General features: G+C 36.4%; 1 protein-coding gene across 1 annotated transcript in view; it reads right to left on the reverse strand.

Moving 5' to 3' along the window:
• The window catches only part of ELP4 (elongator acetyltransferase complex subunit 4), a 136,749-nt gene that overhangs the window by 85,138 nt on the left and 39,343 nt on the right, over positions 1-12,268 (reverse strand). The window contains exons 6-7 of the mRNA XM_062495164.1: positions 12,144-12,228; positions 7,192-7,380 (exon numbers count right to left, since the gene is read on the reverse strand). Coding sequence (XP_062351148.1) covers positions 7,192-7,380; positions 12,144-12,228 — 274 coding nt within the window. The remainder of the gene's footprint in view (positions 1-7,191; positions 7,381-12,143; positions 12,229-12,268) is intronic.

Consider the following 12,268-nt stretch of genomic DNA (forward strand, 5'->3'; position numbering starts at 1 on the left):
ATGTCGATAATCAAGTGGCAAGACTCTGAAATATAAAATCGTTTAAAAAACTAATCCCTTATCCAGTATAAAATTATAGGCTGTCATCAGGAGCAGGCTGGCAAGGCTGGGTCCAGATGGGAAACTGGCTGGGCAATAAGAAGAGGTAGGGTGGAAATGATGGGTAGGCTGGAAACGATGGGAACCTAAGGAAAGACATGACTGCTCCCTCTGCTGGCAAGGTCCTCCCCTGCTTTAATTTTTAACTAATGAGTAGGCATTTCTTCAATTATTTAGCATCTAGCCAATAAATAATGCAGAATGCTCCTTCCTCAGTCTGTTGCTGTGTGTTTGCACATTTTTGAACTTATGGTGCCCTATTTCACTAGAATAATTTGCCATGGAATTAAGGCTCAGACGGCTGTCTAATGGAGAGTTACTGGCTTTATATTTTAATTCTTCGTAAAATGAAAAGCAAGATTAAGCTATTTAACCTTCAAAATTCTGTATTTTACAATGTATACTAATTTCCTATTTAATTCACACATTTAATAATATTACGACAAATTGCTTGTCCTATCTTACTCTAACGAGAACCCCTTCATGCAGCAGTAAGATACTATAAAATTAAACATTGTGCAATACAAACATACTAAATGACACATCATAACAAAAATGTATCCTTCTTCCATCAGTAAAATTCATGACCAATGGATTCAGAGACAATGTTTGCATTAATTAAAAGATGAAGATAAGCCACTCATTACCTGATTTGTGATATAAATTAATAGCTGCAGTAAGAACATTTAGAAAAAAACCTGTTCTAAGATTTTGGCCTACAACCAGAAGCTCCCAGAACAGGAGGGATCAGCTTTTTTTGCCCACTGTTCTCATCTGAATCCTGGCTGAAAAGCTACTCCAGCTCCCAGCTTTCCAGAAGGCTCCATCCCAGGAATCCTCGCCTGCCATTTGGTTTGCTGATTTTAATCTCACAGGACTTTCTTACAGTGGCTCCACTATGCTGAACTGGCACTTGCTCCTAGAAGTGAGTTATTATTAAACTTGTAGGTCAATTGTGGCACTAACAACTCTTTGGAAGCTTTCAGCCACGGTGTACAATTTACTGGTCTAATTAAATATTAATTCTAAGTGTTACATTCTGTGGCTAAGAGCTTTTATTTTCCATCATCAGTCTGGAAGAGAAAGAGGTTACAAGGCTAATTTAATCTTTTTTTTTGTCTTTCCCTAGCATTAAAGCTTAACTACACAGGCACAAAAACATCATTAAAGATGCAGTATTCCTTTTTATTATTATTATATTCTAATTAATAGAGAATGTCTAAACAAAAAAGAGGTAGAATTGAATTCTGAAATTTCAGGATTTTTAAACAACACTCAAAAGTTCCCATCAAAAATGTTTCTAAGCACATACTACATAGAATTTCAATATTCAGTTCTGTGAAAATCACTTAAGATGGAAAATACATATGCAAGGATTTAAATGTAAAATAGTTTTACACAAAATTATTGTTCTTTGTTTTGATTCTGTAACAGAACAGATAAACCCTATATTTAATGATAGCATCATAGGGCTTTTTTTTTTTTTTTCTCTCAAGAACCTGAACTTCTACTTAAGCAAAAAAAAAAAAAAAATAAAAATGCTTCTTTGGAAAAAATATACTACCTCCCATTTTCTAAAAGAATTTCTTGCTTAAAGCAACAGCTACTTTGCCCTGCATTATTTAAAGTCCCTCTTCTAATCTTTACTTATTAGCGTCCAAATGGGCTCAATACATGAGCCTCTTCCCTTCTGCTTCCATAACAGTTGTGTCCATGTCTGGACACTGGGCATTATATTAACTACTTAGTCCAGTAGCCAAAAGATTCCATATGCTTGAACAGATGACTATCTCCATACTGTGATGGGATATTTAACTGTTTAGGTCTAATGCTGTAGTTCAAAGTTTTGGTTCTAAATCTTACCCGATTTTCACAAGCGTATTTTCAGTTTATATACATAACATGTAAAATAAAATTGCCACATTGCATGTACTTGTGCACTTCTCCAGTTTAATATGTGTATTTTGGGAAAGAGATTTTTTTGTTTTTTTTATCGTTAAAAGAGAGATGGTGAGGATGTGTATATAGTGTCCTTCTAAAAAGTAAATTTTATTAAAATGACAAGGCTGTTTTAGGCACGCCAATTTAACATACAGTGTGACTGTTGCTCATAATATAGTTAATTTATTTAACAGACAACTAATATGTAGGGACAATAACATGCTTCAGATGTATATTGTATTTGTTTTTGAAATGGGTAGTTCTTACCCAGTCAGAAGTGGTAATGCTAGAACACAGCCTCTTGGCAACCAAAATCTATGAAACCACAAAATACTTTTATTTCTTCTACAGCTTGATTAGCAAATACATCAGCAATAAATGAAATGAAAAAAGATACTGTTTCCCAAATTAAATTTTGAATAGGATACTTCCCTGAGTTTTCTGCTCAGTCAGAATTTTAAAGATGCCTTTATGAACGTCTAAAAACCAAAACACTCATATCCTATAACTATGTGGATAATCCAAAACACCTGCCATAAACTTATGACTCTTGATATTTATTTGTACAGTTGTTAAAATCTACGTCTCACACGCAACAAAAAGCAACATGTAACATTAAAAAGCAAGTAAAGAAAACCCAATACATAAAAATGCTATACCACCATTTCATCTTCATGGATTCTATTTTGCAGAGAAATCTGAAAGCTTCCTTAATCATGCTATAGAAACCACATGATATTGGATCTCAATTCAGATCTTCGTGCAGCTACCTCATCAAATACATTTGGAGGTAATTCAGCACTTTACACCAGTGAACTCTCAGAAGTTAGAGCTCCAAGGCAGGCAATCACTCTTACTCCTTGTCATAGGAATAAAGATTTCAAACAGTGAGAAATTCACCAGCTACAGGAGTTCACATCTTATAATCCTATATTAGCAATGGATTCTAAAGCACTCATCATGGCTTGACTTTGAGTTTAGCTGTGAAATCACTCAGTGTGAACACAAAAGGGTTTGGATGTGAAAAGGTTTGTTTCTGAATTTTCTACACTGAAATGTACAGCAACTTATGCACTTCAGTGAATTCAAAACATCAAAACATTAATATTGTAGGAAATTAAATTTTTAACATACTGGATGAAATAATGAAAATAACTTGCTAAACAGAACTTCAGACTCTGAGGACAGGTTCTGCGAGAAGACTTATTCATACTGACTTTTCATTAGTCAATTAATTTCCCTTGGTACATGCTGACTAATATGGTTTTTAGTCCTTACCAGTAATACCAGCTCTGAGTTCAAAATAAAGGATGGCTTTAACAAGTGCTACGCTCTCCCCATTGAATACAATAATCTACTCAAAAAAATCTACTACTTCTTAAGTGATACAAAATTAGGAGGAACAGGAATAGAATTAGAAACATTATTTAGTATTGCAAGGAAAATATGTTCTTGGATTTACCAATGATTTCTAGTAATTAAAGAAAAGAAAAACAATGGGGAAATGTTTTAAATTCTAATTTAGGACTTTTCCCTTATAGACTGGTGACATTAAAATCCTTTCAGTCACACAATTGCACAATAATTCTTTTTCTAAATTTAGGTATTTAAATGTACTGACTACCAAAATGCTTACTCGCTTTTATAATATTCCTTAAACTTGGAAATTGTAACAACAAATGAAATGCCTCTTCAATCTGCCCTCTTTGATCAATGCCAGATTTTAAAAATTGAAGTAATTTTTTCCCTTTTCAAATGTGCCATATGATTTCTTAGGTACAATGCATTTTCAAGAAGCAGTAGGAAGACTTGAAAAATAACCTTCCATCAACTATTTTAATCACACTTGTAAGTAGCTCAATATTTATTACCTGACAGACAGTGTAAGAAAAGTGTATGTTCAATCAGTAGAAAATACCAATCAAGTAAAACTTGTCACAAATCACCTGAATAAAATTCATAATTGGGTAAGTTTTTTGTGTCATTTTCTTGAAACCTTCTTCCAGAATAATGTATTCCTACTTCTGTGGTTGAGAAAAAGAGAATTTTCTTTTTTCTTCATGCACTGTTTGCCCTAGAAGTTTCATCAATAAAACCCCCAAAATCTGTGTGCTTTAGTGGAGTACAATTTCTTCCAATCACTCTGGAAAATCTCCACACACAAACAGACTTTTTTTTGCAAACTTGTGTCTTTTACCAAAATATTGCCTTACAGAAAGAACATCATGAACTGTCCCATCAGGCTGGATTAATGAGCATTATCTTTGGATAAGTGCAATTCCAAGCTATTAAATCTAAGACAATGAATTGCTGGAATAATGGAAGAGCCACATTGGTGCGTATGTATCACAGAGGGAAAAACATCAAAACAAAATCACTGTTTAAAGCTCTGTAATCACTGAAGAGTCAAACCAGACCTGAGAATGTAGAGAAAGTGAACAAACAGTAACAGCACTACTGTATTAGGTTACTGCAATAAGGTAAAGTGACTGTTTGGAAACAGATTAAGGAGGCAGTATGAGAAAAATTACAAACCAGAATACAGAAAACATGAAATAGGGAGGGTCATTTTAACATCTCACCAGCCAAAAAAAAAAAAAAAAAGGATAATATATGAAAAGTAAAGGCAAAAGTAAACTTCCTGAAAAAGAAAGAAACCAGGCAGATTTAATTTGTGAACTCTCTGCCACCGTACAACATGCAAAGTATTCGGCAAAATATACAAAAGAAAAGTATTTCAAAATTATATATACATACATACACATATATATATATGTGTGTGTGTGTATGTATATATATATATATGCATCATTCATATAAAAAACAAAACTAGTCTGGGTTGAAAAGACATTGCTCCTGTCAAAAATCAGTACTACCTATTGTTTTATTTTTTCTTCACTGGAGTAACTAGTACTGGAGACTGACAGAGACAAGATAGGTTATGTCACTACCAAAAATCCACTTTTTCATGACGAAGCAGGTAAAGATGAAACTATTTTTTCGTATATGTCATCCTGAAAAAATTTGATTGAATGTGATTTTGAGCTTACATGTCCTTCACATAAATTACACATGAGAAGAATTGACTTGGAGCCCACCCAATTAATTTAGTTTGGGGTTGAACTACAACCTGGGAAGTGCAGGAACAACAGTTCAGGGGAAAAAAAAATGGGGAATTCACTACATCTTCAGAAAAACATGACTTCTCTAAGCCTTCAGTGCACTGAAGATTCAACAGATCGAGCACATGCTAGAACTGACTTATCAAATTAAACACATATATACTTGGAGGTGGGGGGGGGGAAATCCCTCTCTCTCACTCTGCTGGAAAGAAGAGCTATTTTCTTTACTTTCTGAATGCAGCAAGAGCCCTGGGCAACAGCAAGGAGAGGATGTGTGCAGTGGGAACGTGAGCAGCTGCTGTTACCACCAGGCAGGTGCGTGTGCGGCGCGCGCCGGAGCCAGCACACGTTGGGCTGCGCTCTCAGTCTCGCCAGCGTCACCAATGAAGCAGTGCCAGGGAGGCTGTACACACGCTCCCAGGGGCTCTTTAACAGGCTTCTTGGAGAGGGCAACGACCACACAGCAGGGCTCTGGGAACTCGGTAATGTGGGCTAGGAGGAACCCTCAGCAGCTTTGCTCCTCCTAATGAACGGCGCTCTCCACGGTGCGGTGCTTAAAGAAGGATACCGAAAGTTTCACGATTTAAAACATAAATAAATAATGCCCTCGTTTGTTTATGACACCTAAGCAAAGATTCTGTACATAATGTTTCTTTTTTAAAAAATTCAGAATGTTCTAGCACTTTCTGTTAAAATTAAAAACTCGGTTATTTAAAAAATAAGGTACAATTTCAATCTTAACTCTCCCTGGAATTTAAAACCACAAACCAATAATCAACTTCTCAAGTAAGTGTGAAAGAAACTTCAGTTTCTTTCTAAGTGACACTTCCGTACCTCTCTAAAATATAAATATACTATTTATTGGCGTGATATATAAAGAAGACTACAATGGAAAGGGTTGTATACCCCAATTATGGACAGGCATTTCCAGTGTGTAAGAAGTAGCATGACAGCTTCACATTCACAAATTCTATTTCTTGCATTAAATTTAAATGCCCCTCTTTCTGAAGGCAGACTGCCACTTAATATTTAAAAATAGTAAGTAAAGAGATGGAGGCATGTACCGCAAGAGAAATATTCACACACTTTTTACTATAATAGTAAAACTAGAAAATCCACCTTCTTTATTTTTGAAGGAGTAATTGCATTGGTATCCAAATAAATAACATTTGCAGGTATTCAAAGACCTTTAACAAAATGCAATACATGTGAGTCATGTACCAGGATTTAATCTATTGATAAACTCACCTACTGTGAAAATATTTTGCATAATATGAGGTATTATCCAGTACTTTTTTTACTATAATCTAAAATTATAGGTTCTCTGTTCATTGTGAATAATAATTTTGCTTTTGTAAGTTACAGTACCACTCACAGAACAAAAGACTATCTACATTTTTCTTTTGCTAAAAAAGTTTATAGAAGGTATATTTAAGTCTCCATATACTATCAGGAACAATATTGTCAATTGCTTCTGATTTTGCAGCGGGGAAAATGACTGATGCCATAACTGGTTTGTTCCTAGTCCCAGTATAGGAGGATATTAGAATCATAGAGCAAATCTGTACCTTTCCATTCCTGGCTTTAAGTACAAGATCAGATATCATCATAATGAGTGACAGATAAAGACAGTAGACTGAAAAGCCTTGTACTGGTACTCCAAAAAAACATTTTGAAAGCATTGGGAAAATGCATAGAGATGTTGTAAAAAACAATTGAAAAAGAGATTGCTATAGGTATTTGCTTTTTTATAGGTTTTGAAATTTTGATAGTTTTTCCAAAAAGGAGTAAGACCCTTATCTGGCATAACTGTTTGTAAAACAATTTTATACTTAGATCTTTGTAGATTTTGCAGCATGACTCCCCCACTAAAGTATAAAGCATAAGATGTAGTTATGTTTTCAGTTCACCCTTTGAACAAAAAGACTTTTAAAAATGGCCAGAACTTCATTTGTTTTCTTTCCATAAGCTTTAAACTTTTGCTAAGCGATGTGTCAGCTCTGAAATCCAGCAAAAGCAGCACTCCTACCTGGATAAGGTGAGCAGGCACTGTGATGATGCAGGCTGACAAAGACTTCCTGAGCAGGCCACGGAGAACATACAGAAATTTTGTCAGGCTATGGGGATCTTCAGGAGCATCACTGCAACAAACATCATCACCCCACAGTATGGAACCCAGGCTCTGAATTCCTATCCGCAAAACGTTCCTTTGTTTTTTCTGTTGGGGGAAAAAAAAATAAAATAAAAGTAGTAGTTATTTTTTAGGAGGAATACAAATTCTAGAATGCATATCCATAATAACTGTTTATTTTATGTAATCATAGTAATCACAGTTGATCTTGTGAAAATTGCAAGCGGAATGGGATTTTTTTTCATTGCTTAGATGCCTTGGATAAGCAAGTACAAATGTAACAGACACATGGAAATACTGAGAATTACTAATATTTTTTAACCAGCTTAATATGAGTATATTCTGACATAAAATCCAGTAAAACTAGGACCTTTTATCACCTTTCACTCCTCCATCGTTGTCTTAAAAAGAATGTAAAAAGAGTATTTTCTCCCAGTTCTAAGACAGTTTGCTGAAAGTGCCTGGGAGTAATGAAACACAACTTCTCCCTCCATTTTCACCTTTCTGCTGCATCACTTCCATATCCTGACTGCTCGCTTCAGTTTCACTTTTTCTGCTCCTTCTGAGTGAACCAGGTCAGTGCCTTAGCTCACCAACACAGGGACCTGTCACTGTCTTCGAAGTCTCCAAGTGTCATTTATGTTCCTTTCAACTCCTTCCCACTAATAAAGGAAGTTGTAGCCACAGGCTCAGATGGGGACATCAGCAAATTGTCTTTTAAGGACCATATCCTGACATGGGAGTTTCTGGTCTGCTTCAGAGGCAGTGCCTAAGATAAAGCTCCTTTTCTGAAGGGAGAGATTATCAAGTCAAAGTTGCAATTTGTTTATGGAAAGTGAAATCTTATCTCTCGTGATGACAACTGTCATTTCTGCTTATTTGATGTGACCTTTCCTGGTGGTCTTTGGAAAGGATTTTAGATATATTTGCTATCAATAGCTGAGAGAGAGACAATGAACTCCCTTGTTGAAAGACTTCCTGCACAAGGTGATCAAAGAAAACATTTCTAGAGTTCAGGGTTCATATTAAAGACCACCTTTCTTTAATTATACACACACACATATATATATACACCAGTTGTGACAAGTAAAAGCTTGCATGGACTTTGCACTACAGGAAAGTGTAGATATTAATTTCCAACAGCTGGAATAAACAGCAAACTATAAAGTCCAAAACACTGCATAGCTGCTCTGGAAATGCAGAGGAAAGGTCCTGACAAGACAAGAGGCTACTCTTCCAAATGCCTCCCTGTCTGTACGGGGTAGACAGAGCCTGGGGTGTGTGGACACAGCCTCACAGGGCTCTGCATTTACCCACTTGTGTGTCTTACACAGGGAGCTGATCTGCCAATTCACTTCCAGTCTCGGGGAAAGCAATCTATGTTTCAGCTCTGGCAGATCCTTTGGTGTCAGGCTTTGCAGGCTTCAGTTAGGAAAAGTGAACTTTTTCTACCACTGTATGAAGATGAGGACAACAGTACAGGATAATACAACACAATCTGGCTTCTCTGTATGGTATCCCCTCAGGTCAGATGTTCAGTTTTAAAAAGAATAGCAAAATGATTAGTCTTGGTCCAGTATTCTTTAATTACTTCTGATCAGCGCAGATTCAGACAATTCTTGATGTGCACTTAAGCAACTGGAAAAAAACAGGCATTTAAGAGAACTGTTTTATTCAGATATCATGGATATTAAACAGGCAAAGTGTTACAGTATTCCAAAATTTCAGCGCAAACATACATAAAACTTACAGAAAATTTTTAAATTAGAAAAATATTTTTTCTTATGAGGAACATGCATAAGAACAACATACAGAGAAAAACACTTTTCTCTTAATGGAGAAAGGATGATAGATGCTTATTTCACAACATCAAACCTTAAGAGCAGTAAAAGAAAAAGCTGTTCCACACCTGACAATATCAGACATATTTATTTGGCCAATAATAGAACTTCTACCAGCATCATTCTGTCAGGCCTACACAGTCCTGACAGTTTACTCCAAAACTGAAATATAAGAAAAGTGCAAGTCTAATATTCTCCCAGAACCAGCCTGCTGTAAAGAGAAGGATAAAATTTTTTTAGATACACCACAAGAACTTTTATATTTGCATTAGTTTGGAAGTTTGGATCTATTTTCCTATTTTTTGAAACCTTTTTTTCATGTAATTTTTGCAACAGCGTCTGATTTGGCAGCAGAAATTCTGATTATGAAGAATTCAGAAAATCCAACTCAAGCCAACAAAAAAATCCCCCCCAACAAGAACCCTGAAAGCCTCCAAAGTATACAAAAGAAATTTTAAGGAAACAGCTGCCTATTAAAGCTCTGATGTCAAACGTGAAATCCTCTAAAAACTCTGAAACAAAGAGGTACTATTCTACATAACTGAATGCCATGATCACTTTATAAAGGGTTCCCACTTAATAATCAGCAGCAAAGAGTTACTGGGAGGTTTTAGAAAAGATGTAAACCTGATGCTTGTATTCGTAGCTTATAGGTAATTCAAGCCCTGATTTTCCAAAACAGACCTTGGCACAGGCATTCCAGTCAGTGGGAGCAAATAAGTTACTGCTTTGGTCAACTTTTTGACAAAACTTTTCTGTATCCTCATACCTCAGACAGGAATTTTTGTGCTGAGGTGCACAAAGCCATGCGGGACAGTAAAAAAAAAAATCAACCTATGATGGCCACCTGCAGATGGTTCTAAAAGCTAATGTTAACTAAATGTACTAGGTCCTAGAGGTGCCTGACCATTTTATCAAAGGCCTACTAAACCTCTAATGGTAGCTCTCACTTATTTTCCTAATTGTGTCAAACCATCTCTCAGTTGGGGTTAGTCACATTCTGCTCAGTTTTCTTCACACCCCTCTTCAAATAAAGGAGTAAATCTAAGTATCACTGGCATTTTGACATGAAAGCAGCCAAAAATATCTGAAAGGTTTTACCAGTCAGATAGAGGATTATTTGGGGGTGGGGGGCATACATGCACAAACTTCTCAGAGGCTTTTATGATTATATAGCAATTATACAATATATGGAATTATACACAGGTCCAGAAGAATACAAGGTGCTCCTTGATCTTCACATCTGTCTACTTAAAAAAGCCCTTCTGCGGGCTCAGTAAACAGAAGAGAATATGAAATAACTGATAATTGCTCAGAGATTGGGCAAATAAAAGATCCAACCTGTGTTCTGGGCCACTGTTCCATTGAAGTCTGGACATATTTTTAAGAAGTGTATATTCTACAAGGCTTCTAAATGTACAAAATGTAAATGTACAAAGAAAGATGATGCAAGGGGAAAAGCAGAGTATTAAAAGAAAGCAATAGAAACCACTCCAGGAATCCATATGCCTTACCCCCCTTGAAGAACTACACAGTGCTAATGGCCTTCTGGATCAATAAACTGGCCTGAAAAAGGACTTCTCTAACTTTTAAAGCTTCACCTTAGAAACTTACACGTATTAGTTAGAAAACATATACTGTTACATTCATCTCAGTTATAGTTCTGGTTTTGTTTTATTGACACTAGTAGGACATTTAGAGAAAATAATGATCGGTGATGTTTAATGTTTCCCTACTTGCAAGCAAGAAAACTCCCAAATGCTGGCTCTGAAAAACCTTCATTTTCTTTTCTACATATGTATATATAAAGAAAAAGAGGCAGGAAGAGGCTGGTGTGTCGGGCAGGAGGCTGCTGGCTGGCTGGAGGCTGGCAGGGTGTCTGTGTCACCCAGGGCTCTGAGGCAGGAGCATCCCCGTGCAGCACAGGAGGATGACACACATCCCTGTTGCCATGGCTACCAGGGGGAGCAGGGAGAGGGGCCTGCCAGGGACCAATGGCCTTCTCCAGACTGGCACTGCCACCGAAGGGAGGGCAAAACCCTCCCAGACATCTCGGCAGAGACGGCGCTCAGCACAACCAGCGACATTTACACACAAGTCCTCAGTGCAGGTAATGTTTCTAAAGCCCACTGGAGACAGGAAAACATCCTTTCCAGCTTCACCCCCCTGCAAAAATGATTCCTAAGATATAGCACCGGTACGCAGTCTTGTGTTAAATTGTTTCAGGCTCTCCAGTGTTTATGCTACTTGACTTCTACTGCAGTAACTTTTCTATTGTACAGCAAAAATTACCTTTCAAATAAGCATCAATATATACAACTTATATTATTTCCATCAGCACCAAAGGCCTGCAATGTTACTGAATATGACAAAGAATAACTGATAAGGGACTGCTCAAGTTAGAAAAGGTCTTTCAGCCTATGTTGTTACACTTAAAATGCTTTGATTACCCACGATACGCTTTATGAAGAGTACAGAGATTTTTGGAAGGCTGATAAGCTGTTTTGATTTATAAACTGAAATAGCATTCTAATACCTTTACTTCTCTTTCAATGCTCACCACACAAAGATACTACAATTTAACTAATTAAAAATTTCCCACCAGTTAATACAACAATAAGAAAATCTGAAAGTTTAGGGGTAAATGCTTAACCTCAAGAACAGATTATGCTAAAAAAATAATTTGAAAAAACAATAATGTAGGTGAAAATGTGTTTTGCTTATTAACATCATATTTGGCCCTCCATTTATTAGTTGATTGCACAGAAAAGGCATTTTACAAAAGCTGTCTTACATTTCTTTCTCACATGCTCCTGCATAACTCTGTAACAGGTAAAAACCTCAAAAAACCCCTCTTAAAACGTGAACACTATTTACTTTGCTTGCTTACTTCAGCAATGCTTAGAAATAATTTGTTCCTTAATAGTTTGTCCAAGACCTTGTGAAACCTTTGAAAAGCAAGGAAACAGCAGCTACAGAATGAAAGAGGAGGGTGAGGGTCTTCAGTACCTGGGGATCAGAGCCATCAAAGCCTTCCTGGGAAATGATCCTCTGAATGGACTGAAGCAGCCTGGCATAACCACTGTTCATATTCCTGTTGGTAAGAAGAAATAGTTTAGTTATACATTTTAACA

Source organism: Cinclus cinclus, chromosome 6 (assembly GCF_963662255.1).
Source record: "Cinclus cinclus chromosome 6, bCinCin1.1, whole genome shotgun sequence".
Taxonomy (NCBI): Eukaryota; Metazoa; Chordata; class Aves; order Passeriformes; family Cinclidae; genus Cinclus; species Cinclus cinclus.